Raw genomic sequence first — 19,296 nt, 5'->3', positions numbered from 1 at the left:
TAAATGCAATACCGTATTAATGCAATACTGTATCAATTACTGCCTGTATCGGAATGAAATAAAAGTGTGAAAGCATCTGAGACAAAGCGGTAATAGTGGTATAAACTTGTCAACTAGAATCTCACACTTGTTTCCAAGGTTGTAGTGCAACAGGCATTATTAGGCCTGTTTTTGTCCCTCTGTTATCCAGATATCCATGCTACACTGAAAGCTCCTAAAAATCGGGCACTGTAGTCCTCTATATCTGCTATGGATTTTATTTGTTTAGATTTGTTCTCAAACAGGCTTTGTTATGTTCTTGAAATTAATTATGCACACAAGTTGTCCTGATCCCAGTTTTATGCTTGTCTCTTTCAGTTGCCTTACTTCATGAATGAGCTTACTCTGACAGAACTGGACATGGGCTCAGCCACTCCCAGAATCCTTGGAGCTTCTAAACCCTGTGTTGATTGTCGAGGCAAGAGAGAGATCAGTTTAAAAATCATAACGCACACCTGCACACACACACACACACACACACCCACACACACACACACACCCATGCACACACACACACACACACCCACACGCACACACTGAAATTTCTGGTCAGTAACATTAACCATGAGCTCTGTATTTTCTCCCAGTCTCCCAGTAGAAGAGAGTAGAGTAGAAGTGTTCAGTTGTTGGTCAGGATACATACTGTATGCTGCAGCCTTCATCATATGCTTCCTTCCTAGGCAATCTAACCGCACGTGACCAACTTAAAGTGCAAGTGTGAACACACCCAGGATGCATTTGAGTGATTCCATTATTCTGCATTCCTGTGGTAGTGTGAACACACAATGCCTCTTAAGTCACATTAACCAGTAACTAGAGTTTTGCCTCATTCATTACAAACATTTTTTTTGAATTATTGCCAGGAAAGCCACCATAGCACCTAAGCTTCTCAGAAGAAAGAAAAATACTGCCTTTCAAAATCACAATTTGTCTCTGCATAAACAGCTTCCCTGCTCTTCTTTTAGAGAACTGAGAAAGACTTAACCAGTGAACTGTAGATAACTTCAAATCATGTCATCCTTGCAACCCCACAGATGCACAGATGTGACATTTTGTCTCATGACTAGCCATTGTGGCACTCTTTCTCTCACCAACATCACAATGCTGAGGCTGTGCACCGGTGATCACCAATAACTATAGACAACCAATTAAATATTAGATACAATATTTTAAACTCACATTTTATAATTTAAATCATTTATTAAAATACTGCAATATTTATATGGGGAAATGGTGACAAAAACTATTCCGCTGAACATGCATAGGCTAAATGGGGATTAATGTCATTTCACTGGAGCATAACATGTACTTACACCCACTGAGCTTGTCAGGCTGTGGTACACTGGATCTCAGAAAGACTTGCACACTGGTTAAATAAAGTGCAAACCTTTTGCCTCCTTCATAGCTGCTGCCAAATTGTCTGACTTACAGTAGCAATGCTCAGAGCTCAAGAATACAGATGAAATCTATGGATGTAAGACATTTGTGCTTGACTGCTGTAAATAAATCTGCTTTACTGAAGGTGTTGCATAGTGTAGATCCTGGAAAATGCTTCCTGAGTAAAAACTTTGTTTTCAGAGGGCGAATGGAATTTGATTGGTTAGTGGTCTCTTACAGGCAGGCTCAAAGCATATTCACAATTCTTATGGTTATTTGTGGACTAGGTGAATTGAAACTTGACTTTGTGCGGTCTTAGTTCTACCCGACTGTGCAGGCTCAAGGTGGCTAAAGTGTCAGCCAAACATGTTCTACAGTCCCGGCTTCTCTCTCCCTCCCTCCTGAGCTATGAGTCACTGCCTCATGTTTATCACTGCAGTACTCACATAACCATGTAAACCATGTAATGAGAGCACAAACTGATTGCATCTCCAACTGAGATAGCGACAGTGTTCCTTGGATCAGTTCCAGGCAAAACCTTAGAATGCACTTCAAACTCTATCACAGTGCAGGTTTCATTGATGTTGTTTACACATTGCCAGCGTTAATTGCACTTATATTCAGAAATGGCAATATGTTGACAAATGTTTTTATCTCTTTCTAACACATGTACATGAATCACATGTTCATCACAGGCCTCATTTTTTAAAAATATTTAGGAGGTGAGAGGAAGGAAGCAGGCAAGAGGTGTATGCTTCAAACAAAAGACTCACTGTCCGTTTAATTACTGAAAGTTTTTAGCTTTACTAAACCCTGCGCCTATTTCTGGAAAGAAAACAAACCCAACATATACCAATCCTGCTGTATACCATTAAAACCAACCAACTGGTGAAGTGAATGAATAACACTGATAATCTCATTACAATGTAATGTTCTTCTGGTAAACCTGTATCCAGGCATCACGTATCATGTGCCACCACCTGAACATTGCTGCAGACCAAGCACACCCCCAACTTCTTCCATTGCTCCATGGTCAAATTCTGATGCTCATGTGTCCATTGTAGGAGCTTTCATCAGTGGACAGGGGTCAGCATGGACACCCTGACTGGTCAACAGCAAGGCAGCCCCATACAAAACAAACTGTAATCCACTGTCTGTTCTGACACCTTTCTATCAGAACCAGCATGATGTTTTTCAGCAATTTAAGCTACAGGAATTCATCTTTGGGACCAGACCACACAGACCAGCCTTCACTCTCCACGTGAACCAATGAGCCTTCACGACCATTACCTTGTTGTCAGTTCACCCCTTTTCCTTCCTTGGACCACTTTTGATAGCTTACTGACCAATGCATACCAGGAGCACAACACAAGAGCTGCAGTGTTGGCGAAGCTCTGAGCCAGTAGCCTGGCATAGCTAGACTGTTATCAGAATATGAGTCTGGTAACACACAATTGTGATCTGATTATGGGGCATGTTTCAACTGATTCCTACAACTAATCAGAGCCATTTTGTTGTAAACAGATTCAGCTCCACGGTGCTCAGATGTCATGTGTAACGACGTTGCTGTTACTGTTTTGTCCACTTAAAGCCCATCCAGATGATTTCACTGGCCTTTTCCATTCAGCATTCCATCTGATTTGCGATCGGATTTCCCAGATCGGATTTTAATTCAAGGTCTGAACAGACCCGAAGTTTGCTTATTTCAACTAGTATCATTCCTAAATTTGAATGAATAGATATTTACAATGAGACAAAGCAGAACTGGAGGAGGAGGATGGACGGAGTATCTGTTTCCCCTTAAATTTGATCTTACATCCCCAAATTTGACACTTCACACTTTCACTTCTTCTTTTTTCTCTCAGATCAATTGATTTTTAATCATTGCTGTGTATTTATCAGGTCTATGGTTTGACCTTGAAGTCTCCTATAGTGGCTCCTTCCTGATGACCCTGGAAACTAAGATGAACCTTATCCGCCTGGGCAAGGAGGGAGAAAGCCTCCGCTTAGGGGAATTTGGCAAAGATGGGTAAGGCAGTCAAACTCCCATCACGCCACACACACATCTTTTAACATCCTGGATTTGATGCAACTTCCCCCTTTACCTAAGTCCCTTTCTAGTCACTTCTCTCACCTGTTTCACTGAGTTCTATGTATATTTTCTGTCTCTCTACCTTTTGGATTCTACCTTTATTCTGCTGTTACTTGGATGTCTTTATGCCCTTGGTGAGTGCTTCTTGACTTTCAACAGTAAGCTCTTCTAATCAGCTTTCATTTTCCAGTTAAAACGGGAGTTATCGCATTTCCTAATCCACACAATGCATCCAGTCATTAAATATTAATTTCTTCTTAAAGGGGAACTATCGTTTTTTACAACCTGGACCTTATTTCTGGCATAAAATACGACCGTTTACTCACCCATATAACTTTGGTGTTATTTGGAGTCCTTCGATATGTAGCTCCAGCGGAGCGCCGCGTATATCCATATAGTGGGAGTGATCGGGGTACCAAAACGCAGCCTCTAAATAATGCATTGTCTGCTGCGAAACTCGTGCATTTCACCAATATTTTGTCATGATACCCTAGTGCTATTCCCCATTGAGTCTGGAGTTGCCTGTTATCTTTTTGCGGTTATCTTTTAATGCGTTGTTTGTGCCCCATATATATCATATTTTATGCCAGAAATAAGGTCCAGGTTGTAAAAACCGGTAGTTCCCCTTTAATGTATTTAGTGCTCTCATCATCGTATTTCCCTGCTTTCAACCTCCAACTTCATTTTAAGCAACAAAGAGGAGAATAATGAGTTTATATACGATCACAAAACTACTGCACAGATGGTACAAATACCACTTTTTCTCTCTTGGATACTTCAGCTCATGTTATGGCACAGTCTAGTAATGTGGCACTGAAATTAAGTAAATACACTGCTCAAAAAAATTAAAGGAACCCACAAAGACATCAGATCTCAATGGGAAAATATTATGCTGGAAATTTATACTGATATTAGCTGGGTACTGCGTTAGGAAGGAAAGGATGCCACATCGTTTGGTGGAAATTAACATTATCAACCTATAGAGGGCTGAATTCAAAGAGGCAGTCAGGATGCTGCTGTTTAGGCTGTAGAAGTCTGTGTGTTTCTTCATGGATATGCCTCCCTAGACCATCACTGACCCACCACCAAACTGGTCATGCTGAACAATGTTACAGGCAGCATACCATTTTCCACGGCTTCTCCAGATTATTTCACTTCTGTCACATGTGCTCAGGGTGAACCTGTTTTCATCTGTGGAAATCAAAGAACGCCAGTGGCAGACCTGACAATTCTGGTAATCTATGGCAAATGCCAATCGAACTCCACGGTGCCAGGCAGTGAGTATAGGGCCTCCTGTCTCCTGGAATCTCCTCTTCTCTGTACTGGGACACGCAGCAAACCTTCTGACAATGCCACATATTGATGTGCCATCCTGGAAGAGTTGGACTGTCTGTGCAACCTTTATAGGATCCAGGTATCGCCTCATGCTACCAGTAGTGACACTGTCCCAAGCTATATGCAAAACTAATGAAAAAAGGTCAGAAAAGAAGAGGAGGAAAAAAATGTCAGTGGCCTCCATGTGAAAAAAAATAATTCCTTGGGGGTTGTTGCATTGTTGCCCCTCTAGTGCACCTGTTGTTAATTTCATTAACACCAAAGCAGCAGAAAATGATTAACAACCCCCGCTGACCAGATAAATTCATTCATTCTTTCTTCTGTAACCACTTGTCCTATGAAGGGTCGCTGGGCAGATAAATATCACACAAGTTTAATTGAACTGATGCTATACTCTGATTAAACAGTGTTCCTTTCATTTTCTTAAACAGTATATATCGGACAGAGGAAACACGGGATTTCGTGACACAGAGGAAGAAACACTTGCATTATATTGGACTGGTGCATCTACCTCATATGTCCACAGTATATTTCTCTCAGGATTAGGCTGGTTTCCAGTAAATGAGAACTGAGACTGGAAACGAGTTCAGATGCAATTTGACATAAATTCAGACCAGAGAAGTCAATAGAGAGAGGTCAACACATGTAACTTAAGATAGCATCCCTAATCCATTTGTTCATATGTTCCCAGATACAGGCCACGCACTTACTGCCTTGCTGATAGTGATGAAGAGTCATCCAGCGCAGGTTCATCTGATGAGGAAGACTCCTCTGACCTTTCAAATGATTTGGCTGGAGCAGAGGGGTAAGGATGTACAGTACATTTCTCTGTGCTTACTTTATTCATTAATAATCACAGTTTCTTTAAATGTGTACCAGTGTTAATTTTGACACCACCTTTTTAGACTAAGTCTTAGTCTTCAGATGAAAATGCTTAGACAGTTCAGAATCAGAATACTTTATTAATCCTTCAAGGAAATTATTTTGCTGCTGTTGCTCCCCTAAAGTGACAGTTGCTAGTTGAAAATACAAATACAATAGAATAAAAGTAATACAAAAATTTATGAAAAATAAAGTAAGATGCATTTAAAGTAAAAGAAACAGTATTGCACAAGTATTCACAATATACAGAGGTAAAGAGTTTGCAAATAAATTAACAGCGTCTGAAGTGTTGACAGTGTTAAGAGTGACCAACACTCAGCGGGAGGAGTTATATAGTTTGATGTTTCATAGTTTTATTCGAGTTTTAGTCAACAAAAAGTCATTGCACTTTTAATTATTGACTTTAATTATGTCATTGTAACTAACAGTATTAATTTTGGCACCTATTTTATATGTCATCTTTAGAAATTTTCTGCAACGTAAAAATTAAAGTGCAATAAACACAGATGTTGAAAAGCAGTACAATGGCTGAACACATATTCCTGAGATATCTCTGCCAGTGTATTTGAGAGGGCAGTACTCTTACCAAGTATTGTTTAGGTAATTCCATTATATAACATAATTAAGTAAAACCATGCATGTACACATTTTAAAGTAAAATAACATTCCAAGTATTAAAGAATTGTTGGGCACTCAATATTGAGGTTTGGCTATCACAAATAATTAATAATTATCAAAAATAATTATTTATTATTAAATAATTGGATCTGAATTACTAGATCACCTCGGGGCACCACCCTTCTAAGAAGGGAAAAGATAGCCAATTAATCAAATCAGTCTCATAAATTACACTAAATTGTCAATTTGGAATTCTGATTAATAATTAACTTAATACCTATAACCAAAATTACCACATTAACAACTAGTTAAGGTGAAGGAATTTGGAGTTCTTGACAGTGTAGAGGTTGTGCAACATTAAACAGACAACATGTATGTTTAAAAGACATTTATTAACAAGAATAAAAGTAAAAACATACGATCTAACTACAGTGTACTTTATACAGTGGTGTGTGTGTGTGTGTGTCTATGTGGGTGTGGGTGTGTCAAGATGGCCGCTGGGGCCTTGAGGCCTTGAACACAAAAGAAACAAGATGGCTGCTGAGTAGGGACACTCACGTGCCATGTGCTGGCTGTGCCTGTGTGGAATGTGATAAGAGTTTATGACGTGCCAGGTTGAAGGAAGAATGGTTAGTTAGCATGCAAGAGACCCTGAGTCTGTGTGTTGCATAACCCTCAACTAACATCAAATCACTATCAGTGTTGGGCAAGTTACTTCAAAAACGTGATACATTATGTATTACTTGTTACTGTCATTTCAAAGTAATTTGTTACATTAGAATATTACTGTCTCTGAATTGTAAGGCATTACACTACTACTGCATTACTTTTAAGTTACTTTCACCAAAATAAGTGGAAATATATATATACTTATCTAAATGTATCTTACAGTGGCGAGGTGGTTAGCATTGATGCCTCACAGCGAGAAGGTCCCGGGTTCGACTCCATGGGCCGACTGGCCTCTCTGTGTGGAGTTTGCATATTCTCCCTGTGTCTGCGTGGGTTCTCTCCGGGTACTCTGGCTTCCTCCCACCATCCAAAGACATACTCATTAGGTTAATTGGTGATTCTAAATTGACTGTAGGTGTGCGTGTGAATGGTTGTCTGTCTCTTTATGTGATAGACTGGAGACCTGTCAAGGGTGTACCCTGCCTCTCACCCGATGACAGCTGGGATAGGCTCCAGCTGACCCCGCGACCCTTAACAGGAATAAGCGGGTACAGAAGATCAATGAATGAATGAATAAATGTATCTTATTATGCTCCTTAAGCCTTAAGCCTAACAACAGAAGAATGTAATAGGCGCAGTAAGGGGCGATTCGAGGGTCAGAGCTTTAGGAGCTTTTAGCAGCCCCCACCAAAGACTGGACAGACACATCTTCCTTTAATGTCAAACTACTGTGTCACAAAGCTATCATTTGGTTTAAAAAATTAAGAAAAGAAATTGAATTTAAATGAGAAGATGAGGTAGGAACAATAAGTGCAAAACAGACTTAAGGTCAATAAACGTCAAAAAAGCAACCCCGCCTAACATCCTGACTACCAGGAAAAAAAATATTATCCAATCACAATTTTTTTAATTCCCCAGTCTTTGTAAGGTAATTAGAATGCTGAAAACATTTTTATTTTTTTAAAAATAAGTTTTTATTTTTAAGATTTCATATAACTGATGAAAAGCTTAATATAAACTGTGGACAGTGGTTGATTGACAACCTGCACTGTTAGCTTACCAGAGAGAGAAAAAAAACGTCAGCTAGTAAACTCCTACTGAACAATAACAACAACAGTAGAAGTTAGGGCTGTTGCTAATGAGAGTACATGGGAGAGGGAGGGGTAAACGAGAGAGGTGGATTATACCACATACTTTCTTCGATTGTGCTATAATAATCACATTTTTTTTTTTTCAACTCTTATTTTTAGGGGTGCTGGGACAAAGTTTAGGGGTGCTCAAGGGAAAAAAAAGGGGCTTGACACGCCTATGGGCGCAGGGATGGCTCGTAATGCAGTACAAGGAACAATCATAGCCAGGATTTAGTTAAAAACAGACCTTTAACTGCTTTCGACCTCAGTTTGCTTTCTTTTCACTAACTTAATGTTAGCGTGGCACCGCTCTAAATGTTTCGTTGGATTACTTGTGCTATTTCGCGATGTAGATAGATCTTTTGGTTTCACACATAAAGTGCACTTAACTACTATGCTCCTCATATCTTTGTCTCTAACAAACTGAAAATAATGAGAGTATGCCCATCTCGAAAATGTACTGTCCCGAGCTTGCTTCAGCCGTAGTCGTCTTTTACCAGTAACGTAACACAGGAAGAAACGTTTTACAATTTGCGCCGAATTTTTCCTCCTCTGCTGATCTCGCGGTGTTATTGGCGATAGTATAAAAACAAAGCACCACTTAATTTCGGGTTAAAATACATTGTAACGCGCGTTACTGACCTTTGTACCGAGTAAAATATTACCCAATTTTTTTTTGGAATGCCTTACATTACTGCGTTACAGCAAAAAGCAATACATTACAGTAATTATAATTTTTTTATTATTTATTATTTATTTTTTTATTATTAGTTTATTTGTCAGGGACAATGCAGCGCAATACATACATAGCTATCACAGTCAATGCCATAACAATGTCTGTAGATGTGTTACATAAAAGGTTTTGCAACCCCAGTCCCTGGTCAGACCTTTCTGTAAACATGTTGTAGTCTAAAAGTTCTATAAATTCTAAAAGTGTAGTATATGTGTACAAACACCTCTCTATGCACATAGAAACCAACAAAACATCAAGGGTAATTTTAGTGTTCACATCCTAACCATACACAACAGAATAACCACAACATACCAGTCACAACATACGCCAATACAATAACACAGAAAGCAAATCACATACGATACAACCCCCAGATACCTAGCCGCCCGCAAACTCTCACCTATGGGAGCAGCCAGTCACACACACAACACAGGCAGCAAAACATCACATCACGTAAGACCCAGTCCCCAGATACCCAACCGCCCGCAAACTCTCACCTATGCGAACAGCCAGGCATCAGCACAGACAGTACAATAAAACATAGACAATAGAGTATGTGTATGTGTGTGTGTGTGCGTGTGTGTGTGCATGCGTGCGCACATGTCTTAATGGTCACAACCCTGATTTACTTTCAGCCAGTGTTTTACCTTACTGTTAAATGTTTTCAGTTGTGTTTGTTTTTAGTTCTATCGGTAAGTCGTTCCAAAAACGGGTTCCTATTACTGAAAAACATGACTGGCCGAAAGAAGTTTTGCGCCCCTCTACTGTGCAGTTGACACCCACTGCTCCCCTTGTGGCCACGCCCCTTGCCTTTGTTTTCATGACAAATGGACAGAGTACAGAGTATTACTTTTGTAACGCGTTACTCCCAACGCTGATCACTATTATAACCTTACTATCAACTCAGTAAAAACAAATATCACATCAAATCAAATCTTAAGAGTTCAATGCTTAGCTTTGCGAGACTAGGCCCAGGTCAGTTTGGTGTAAAGTCCATTTTGGCGTGTTGCTCCTTAAGCTGGCGGTTCCTGATGGAAGGGCCGAGCTGGGAAAAGTCGGAAGTCTTTATGTGTGTTCCTGATGGCAGACGTTGGAAGGAAACCAGCCTCTCCTTGAAGTCCTTTGAAGTGGCTTGTTAGCAGCTCGGTGCTAACTAGCCGTGTGGCTCCTGTTGTTCGGGGGTTTAGCCTGCAAACCTTCTGTTTGTTGGCTAAAAGAGCTGGTGCAGATTCCTCAAGCAGGATCTCGCTTTGCTGCTGTAAGGAGAACAGGCTCTGTTCTCTTTGTTAGCAGGCTACCTCACAGCCAGCTGCAGCCGAGCAGCTGGGGGTCTCCATGTGGAGGTGTGGAAGACAGTCAGAGAGAACACAGGCCAAACAGCGCATTTTATATCACCTGATGACCTCAGAGGTCACATGCCACTGTCAGCCAGTGAACTGCTGGGTCAGTTTTCACACCTGGAGGATTGTGGGACTTGAGGTTTCCAGTGCTTCCCTTTGTTTCCAAGACAAAGACAAACATGTTGTTAACTTGGTTATGCATGGTGAGCTTCCATAGCTCACCACCAGGTTCAGGTCAGGTCACAATAAATTGCCGTCTTGCAACTTGAATGCTTTTCTGTATTACTTTGTATTTGGACTTATATACAACAAGGATTCATTACAGGGACTACATTTATAGACCATTTTAGTTAGCTAAATGCCAATCTATTAAACACTACTGTACATTGTTTAAAATGTACAGCAACTTGAAAAGTACTACACTTATTTAACTTAATAGTAAGCTAACTTGCCGTGATGGAGGCTCATAAATGGCTGCATGATGCGCCTTCAAATGCCATATTCTTCTCAGCTAATTTGTTGCCATAGGGCTTGTGGCAGTACGCTAGTTTGGTAGGCTACTGTCAACTTAGATCCAATCCAATGACAGGAATGCACATTCAGTCAGCATGACAGTCATGAATTTTGAATGTCCAATATTTAAATAACATTGCATTATCAGTAGATTAATGTTGATTGCATTAGTACCCCCTTTTGAGTTAACTGAGGTATAACAAGGTTGAAACAGGAAGTAGGCTGCATGTTGCGGGAAGTAAAGGTGATGCCAGTGTTAAGAGAGATGCTAGTAGAGCAGCATGGTGTGCCAATATCTATTGTAATCCTGTGATTTGCCCCACCTAAAGCGTTGTCTGTGCGGAATTCTTTGTTCTTTAATGATGAATCTTAGTCATTGATGGGATGTTATTGTTCTGTTTTGTTGATGATAATGTCAGACAGGTTTTTTTAAGCTTATAATATGCCCAGTTTATCATACCTCAGTGAAATACAGTTAATATTAGTAAATAAATGAATTACTGTACATTGTATTTTGGACAGTTTGTATAGTTAGTATGTATATAGAACATGTTGAAGGAAAAAAACAATCCAAGTCTTAGTTCCAAGTTTGCTGAAGTGGTGGAGGTTTATTGGAGTTCCAGGTCATGGTGAGCCTACCGACACAGAGTGGATCTGAGACCAGAGACCGACCCTGAATGCAGGGCCAGAGCACAGATATACCCTGTCCCTGGGTGTGGTTGCAGACAGTTCCTGATTAGATCGTATAGTGGATGTATATTGGTCAGCTGAGGGCAACTTTACACAGGAGGGTGAACTCAGTAGGGGGCAGGGGTGGCTCCCAGACGTGGTCAAACAAAGGGCAAAAGGACAAAGGAGTGACACTCAGGTAGTCTGATCAAGGCTCTGATCAGCAGGGGAGAGGAGATGGGGAGGGTAGACAAAGGAGTTTGATCAGGAAACTCTGATCGGCAGGGGAGCAGAGACAGGAGAGATTAACATATGGTTGGAATTGCCCCAGACGTGTCAATTCCTAATGTCTCTTCGAAGTTTACTTCTTCAATCCACCCTTTTTTTTTCTTTTGTTTTTCCAAATAACAAAAGATAACCATAAAGCAAAGCAAACGAAAGACAACCATATAACAAAACCAAACATTAGGAAGATAGAGCAATGTCAGTTTTCACACTTAATCAAAATCAATTTCAATTTTGTACAAAAAGTCAGAATTCTCATCTTCTAGTTGTAGGTTGCATTCAGTTGTGGTTGTAGCCGAATACATGATTGTAGCACTTGTTTTAGTAATCAGTGATTTACAAACAGATTTGAGGCAGGTAACTAAAAGACTGAGAATAAGCATTGCACCAACTCCAAGTAATGCAAATTCAAAGATTAAGTAGCCCACAAATCCCAATTTCCCTTTAAGCCAATCAAACAAACTGGTGTCAACAGGATGATGTAAAGTCTTAGCAATGTTGTTCATGTGATTGGTTATTTCTTGAATGGTAGCATTGTGATCAGGTATGAATGTGCAACACTCAGTTCCAACAGTGGCACATGTTCCTCCTTGGGAGGCCAATAGATAGTCCAGTGCGGCACGATTCTGTAGAGACATCATTCTGATGGCAGTCATTTCTTGTGAGAGTGTGGCTATGCCCTCTGCAGTCAAATGACAGCACCAAAAATCTTGTCCATGACGTTTGTGTATGCGTGAATAAGTCCTTCTTCACAATGTGGACCAGAGGGGGCAGAGTAAGGACTCACATGGCTGGTACTGCATGACCAAGACCATACACTCTGACCACCCCTTTTGATAAGTATTCATACGCTTTCATGTCACAAATCCAATATTTGCCTTTTGGTAAAGGTATGGAACATAGGCTTGCTCTGACAGCAGGATGGTAGTGATCCTCATCTGTTCCTTCACCTGTGATTTGGGGTCGTTCAGGTCGTTCATCTTCTGGTGTACAGAAAAGTCCCATTTAGTCAGATGTAATCCACTCAGGTTGAATCCTGGTATCTGGAGATGCGCTTCACCGTCTTTTCCTGGGACACCGGTGCCAGCGCTGCTCCTCTGTCTCTCCACCATTTGTTGCCATTCTGAAGAATGCCTTTCATCTGCTTCTGGGACTTTGGTGCCAGCTTTATCCTGTGGGGGAGGGGGTCCTTCTATTGACCCGATGGTGACATCTTTTGGGAAATCTCCGACAACTTGTTTGAGCTCCTGCCGGTTCCAAGGCTTGTAGACCATGTCCTTTCTTATGGTCATGAGCGGCTCAAGTGTTGTTGCAGCTGGTTTCCTTTGTCTTCCCGCTTTCCTCATTGTAGCCGATTCCTCTGTAGTGCTCTGGATCGCCATTTCAGCTCTTCTGTACTCCAAAACAAGATCATCGTCATCGTCATCGTCCTCGCCGTCGTCGTCGTCGTCATCGTCATCAGCAGTATTGCAGTCCTTTAAGCTTTTTAAAGGGTTAAGATGCTGGACATGTTCAGCTCTGGTCGGTGGCTCATCTACCTGGCGATCTGCTTTAGTTCTTATCTGCGTTGTGTTACATTCTTCCAGTTGGGCCAGTAACTTTTTGTTTTGGTCAGTGAGAGAAGCAATTTGTGATTCAACATGGAGACGTCTACTCTCATCCCTCCAAAGCCTCAGAGAGAGAAAATGCTTTTTCTTGTCTTTACGACAACTCAGTCTCCCTCTCAAATTCTCTAACCTGTGCTGGTCAAAAGTGCCATTCGGAGGGAATTTTAGGTGGCCATCATCAATCGTTATCTTGGCCCATGTTGTCACAAACTTTAAACTCTCTCCACCGTAACTGTCAAACATGTGTTTTGCAGGACCAGTCAGCTCTCTCTCTAACCTTCCACTGAAACAACATCCCATTGTCTGTCTGTAAGATCTTAAAAAAAACTTCAATACCGCTTGCTACTGCTCACAATCACTTTCAATCAAAGCTCTGCTCAGAATCTACAGGTCAGTTTACACAAAATGGACGACCAAATCAGCCCCACGGCTATAGGTCCAATTAGTCTCTCTCTCTGGACTAAACTCAAAGTGTTCCAAACACTGAGGACCACGTCCACATCAGCCCCACGGCTGTGGTTCCAATAAGTCCCTCTCTGGACTAAACTCAAAGTGTTCCTAACACTTTCCAGCTACCTGGAATATTTTGACCATCACCTCAAAAGCAGTCAGATTCTAGCATGAAAGGCAAACAAGCTTACAAACAAGTTACTCAGACAGACACAGTTACCCTATCATCACTCCTACTCACAACCACACAGCAAACTTACTTAAAATCACGGATGGCGTCAACTTCTTTGGATTTCCAACTTCACAGACTTTCCAACAGCACATGGCAGCACTAAATGGGTTCTCAAAAAGGTACCTCACCTTTTAGTCAACTTAGAATTCTCAATTCAGTGGTGTGTCTTTGGTCTGGAAGAAGGAGTCTCCGTGGAAGTATGTTGCCATCCGGGTCACGGCACCATATTGTTGAAGGAAAAAAACAATCCAAGTCTTAGTTCCAAGTTTGCTGAAGTGGTGGAGGTTTATTGGAGTTCCAGGTCATGGTGAGCCTACCAACACAGAGTGGATCTGAGACCAGAGACTGACCCTGAATGCAGGGCCAGAGCACGGATATACCCTGTCCCTGGGTGTGGTTGCAGACAGTTCCTGATTAGATCGTATAGTGGATGTATATTGGTCAGCCGAGGGCAACTTTACACAGGAGGGTGAACTCAGTAGGGGGCAGGGGTGGCTCCCAGACGTGGTCAAACAAAGGGCAAAAGGACAAAGGAGTGACACTCAGGTAGTCTGATCAAGGCTCTGTTCAGCAATGGAGAGGAGATGGGGAGGGTAGACAAAGGAGTTTGATCAGGAAACTCTGATCGGCAGGGGAGCAGAGACAGGAGAGATTAACATATGGTTGGAATTGCCCCAGACGTGTCAATTCCTAATGTCTCTTCGAAGTTTACTTCTTCAAACACTAGTGGGTACAGTGCAATGTTTGTATTGAAACTGAACATATGTTTCCTTGTTTAGTCATTCTTTATCTGGATCACCACATTGCCAGAGTCTTCATTAAATAAAAGGCTTTAAGGTTACATTTTCTGACTCTCATGTTGTTCATTGAGGGAGTTTTGCTGCCTGTATACTGTTGGTTAAGCCAGGGGTTCTTAACCTTTTTGACCGCGGGGCCCAGTTTTCCCAGTACAAAGTGTTCCGGGGCCCATTCCAATATTAACACTTTCATTTTAATTGATCCGCGTCTTGGTTTGATTTGTAACCAATGACTAATTCAAAATAGTGATGGTTTAACAAGCTAAAACCTTGTGAAATAAATGATATGATACACTGTGACCATCTCAAAGACATTTATTTATATCCTGTATGTAAACCTGCACATACAACAACACTGAACAGCATAGCAATTATAACATATCAAGTTGCTACAAGAAAAAATATAAAGGCTCAAGGCTCAATATTTACATTTAGATAGACTCTAAAAAAAAAACTATGAAAAATTCTGATAACTAAAAGTCTGTGGTAATAAAATAAATACATTCAAAATAATAAAAGTTTCAAATTAAATACACTATAAATAAAATATAAATAAAGTGCAAATTAAAATATTGCATTATAACCTACTGATGAATTTGACAATTTAGCAGTCTTCATTTTTGCATGGCAGAACTAGAAGTTACTCTTCAAATCTGTGACAAATGAACAATAACAACAGTCACAGCCAGGGTTACCAACCGCCCCTTGTAAAACGGAATTGTCCCGTATTTAGAAACAAAAGTACACGTCCCGTATGGAGCTGAAACGGCACACACTTTGCCCCGTATTACAGTGAGAATCAAAAATAGTGTGTAAAATGTCAATGGAATGAATGAATAACACGGCGCTTTATATGAACATATATTAATCAAATGTGGTAGGACTCAACTGAGCCGGTTCAATAGATGTCTAGATTCATGATTCTTGAGTCTTCTTTGGTGGCCGGTTCAATGAGCCGGATCCCGAATCTTTTTTCCACCGCTAGTGACCAATGAGCTGACAGAGGGAATCCCGCTCATCTCATTGGTCGAGGTATGGTCGCTTACTTAAGCCGGGCATACACTGTGCGATTGTCGGCTCATTTTGAGACGATTTGCCACTCGTGCGACCATTTTTTGAATTGGGCCGAATTTCGACTCAATCGCGTGTCGTGCTTCGTGCAGTATACGTGGGGTAACGAGGAGAGATTAACACTTTACGACGAGCTCCCGATCACAAATCGCGTGCTCACAAGAAAATCAAACTTGTTTGAAATCCTGGTCGCTCCTTGTGAAGGTATCGCACAGTAGAAGCAGTGCCACGAGCCGATTTGCCTCAACCTCTCGCACAGAGCATGTGCGATCGCTGAAGTTACGTCAAAACAACTTCGATGTGCGTCTCCCACTTCCGGGTTCCTCTTCTTCCTCTACTTCTTTTTGACGTTGCAGTTCCGGATACAAAAGTCCGACGTGTGGTATATGGACGTACAGTGTGAGCAGTCAAGTCGCATCAGAGCATCAGGCCGTATAGGGTGAGAACATGATTTGTAGACTGTGAACTTTTGAACTCAGCGATCTAGTCGTGCAGCTTGAGACGGAGCTGAATCAAGGGATTTAAAATATCTTACAGTGTATGCCCGGCCTTAGAAGATACTGACAAAAGATCACTTGTTTTGCATGTGGGGTGGCACAATGGCGAGGTGGTTAGCACTGATGCCTCACAGCGCGAAGGTCACTGGTTCGAATCCATGGGCCGGCTGGGCCTTTCTGTGTGGAGTTTGCATGTTCTCCATGTGTCTACGTGGGTTCTCTCCGGATACTCCGGCTTCCTCCCACCATCCAACCAATTAACCTAATGAGCATCCAAAGACATGCTCATTAGGTTAATTGGTGATTCTAAATTGTCTCTCTGTGTTAGCCCTGCGATGGACTGGCGACCTGTCCAGTGTGTACCCCCGCCTCTCGCCCGATGACAGCAGACCCCTGCTTAGTCTAAGTGGGTATAGAGAATGAATGAATGTTTTGCATGTGTTCACTCAAAAATATGCATCTAATTCAACTCAGGTTCGAGTCAAATAGTTAAAAAAAATCGTTTCACACCGGTTCGAATCCATGGGCCGGCTGGACTCTTCACCCTTCCACGTCTGCCGGCCCTGCCAGTGAGGTGTCCCTTTTTATTTTTCAGGGAGTTGGTAACCCTAGTCACAACAGTCCATCCTCCGCTATGGTGAAGGCTTTCTTACCCTGCGCCACACGTCTGGCTACGATATAGCTGGCTTTCAAAGCACATTTAGCGTTGCCAGTCAGTGACACGATAGACTCTCGGGTATGCCTCGCTACCTCCATTCACAAAGCCGAACTTAATAAAGTCAGGGTTGCGCACAAATTTAGCCTTTTAGGAGGGGTTGGCATCACTTTCATCTTCATTTTTTGGTTTAAAAACTTCTCCATCACTTCAGGAAAAAGATCGCAGCTAGCTTCTTCTGCTGCTGCTCATTGGAGTGTGCTAAACAACTGGCTGACGCATCACTGCCACCAAGAGGTGGGAAGCTGCATTGCGGTCCCGCGGCCCTCGCGGCCCACAAGTGCAGAACTGAAAGTTTTTTGCAGCCCAGTAGTTGCCGCTCGCGGTGTGAACTGAGCGAACTGAAATGATGAACAAAATAGTGAACAAACCTCTCAATTCAGTGCGAGCAGTAACCATACATCTGCATCATCGGCCAGTACAGCAGCAAGAGCTTGAGCAAAGGCAGAAGCAGCTTGTGGGAGAGGGAGTGCAGAGAGGGAGGCTAAGTTAAAGCTAGCACAGGCTGAAAGAGAAGCAAAACATAAAACTGAGGAAGCAAAGGCAGTCCTGGATAAAGCAAGTCTGAATGCTGACATAGGAGCGTTGGTTCTTCAGAGAGAAGCGGCTGCTGCAGTAGTTAAAGCAGGTCTTAAAGACAATTGAAGAGCAGGTCAGAAAACCTTCTGCAAAGCCAGTAGAATATCTTTAGAGAAAGAGATTGACTATTGTACAATCCATATGATAGTCAATCATATGTAAGACAATAAAATGCATTGCGGACTGAAAGCCATGCTGATGACAGCCTAGTCACCTGGGGAACATACACTGCCCGGCCAAAAAAAAAGAAAGAGGTACGAGACTCCTATTGGATATTTATTGCATGAGTGATTATCTTTCAGCTGACAACAAATTATTTAACCCCAGCTGATGCAATGAGTAGAGAGGACAGCTTTTGAATCATGGAAGTACGCACAATATTTTCAATTCGCCAGTGAAAAGGACAAGAACAACATAATGGTAAAATGCACACCCTACGTTAGTGAAAAGCTTCTGTCGACCGCAAAAAATTCCACTTCCAGTTTAAAAAAAAAAACATCTTGTATCCAAGCACCACTCTATCACCCTGGTATTGTTATCCTGCAGAGTTAATTTGGTTGGATGAATGACTTTATTCATTGTCAGGACTTCTCGGTGCATTTAAAGGAGGCTGTGTGTCTGTGTCAGTTAAGTTGCAGCATGTGCACCACCCGCAGGAGGAATATGAAGGGTCCGGTGCAATGTGGATCGGGCAGCAGACCAAGGCGGGGGCCTTGGCGGTCTTGTCCTCAGTTATGGAAGCTGGCTTTCGGAACATGGAACGTCACCTCTCTGGCGGGGAAGGAACCGGAGCTTGTGGAAGAGGTTGAGCGCTATCGACTAGAAATAGTCGGCCTCACCTCGACACATAGCGTCGGCTCTGGAACCCAAGTCCTTGAGAGGGGTTGGACTCTCTTCTTTGCTGGAGTTGCTCCGGGTGAGAGGCGGAAGGCCGGGGTGCGCTTTTTGCTTGCCCCTGGACTATCGGCCTGTACGTTGGGGTTTTCCCGGGTGGACGAAAGGGTTGCTTCCATGCGCCTTCAGGTCGGGGAACGGGTCCTGACTGTTGTCTGCGCGTATGCGCCAAACAGCAGTTCAGAGTACCCGCCCTTTTTGGAGTCCTTAGGACGGACGCTGGATGGCGCCCCGACTGGGGACTCCATTGTCGTGCTGGGAGACTTCAACGCTCATGTGGGCAACGACAGCGTGACCTGGAGGGGCGTGATTGGGAGGAACGCCCTGCCTGATCTGAACCCGAGTGGTGTTCAGTTATTGGACTTCTGTGCGAGTCGCAGTTTGTCCATAACTAACACCATGTTCGAACATAAGGTTGTTCATCGGTGCTCTTGGCACCATGACGGCCTAGGTCGTAGGTCGATGATTGACTTTGTAGTCGTATCATCTGACCTGCGACCGTATGTTCTGGACACTCGGGTAAAGAGAGGAGCAGAGCTGTCAACTGATCACACTCCTCAGCCTCCCCGGCAAGGTCTATACCAGGGTGCTGGAAAAGAGGGTCCGGTCGATCGTTGAACCTAAGATCGAGGAGGAACAATGCGGTTTTCATCCCGGACGTGGAACCATGGACCAGCTCTTTACACTCACTAGGGCGCTGGGGGGGAGATGGGAGTTTGCCCAACCAGTCCACATGTGTTTTGTGGATCTGGAGAAGGCTTATGACCGTGTC

The 19,296-nt window shown here is 42.4% G+C and overlaps 1 protein-coding gene across 2 annotated transcripts in view; it reads left to right on the top strand.

Annotated features, from left to right (window-relative positions):
• Positions 1–19,296, top strand: part of LOC311495821 (testis-expressed protein 2-like) — a 90,498-nt gene that overhangs the window by 58,010 nt on the left and 13,192 nt on the right. For both annotated transcript variants that reach the window (XM_084555436.1, XM_084555435.1), the window contains exons 8-10: positions 358–457; positions 3,319–3,445; positions 5,535–5,648. In XM_084555436.1, the coding sequence (XP_084411562.1) occupies positions 358–457; positions 3,319–3,445; positions 5,535–5,648 (341 nt within the window). The remainder of the gene's footprint in view (positions 1–357; positions 458–3,318; positions 3,446–5,534; positions 5,649–19,296) is intronic.

This window comes from Chelon labrosus, assembly GCF_963514085.1.
Source record: "Chelon labrosus genome assembly, chromosome: 2".
In the NCBI taxonomy this organism is placed as follows: domain Eukaryota; kingdom Metazoa; phylum Chordata; class Actinopteri; order Mugiliformes; family Mugilidae; genus Chelon; species Chelon labrosus.
Note: the sequence above shows the minus strand (reverse complement) of the source record. Positions and strands in the feature narration are given on the sequence as shown.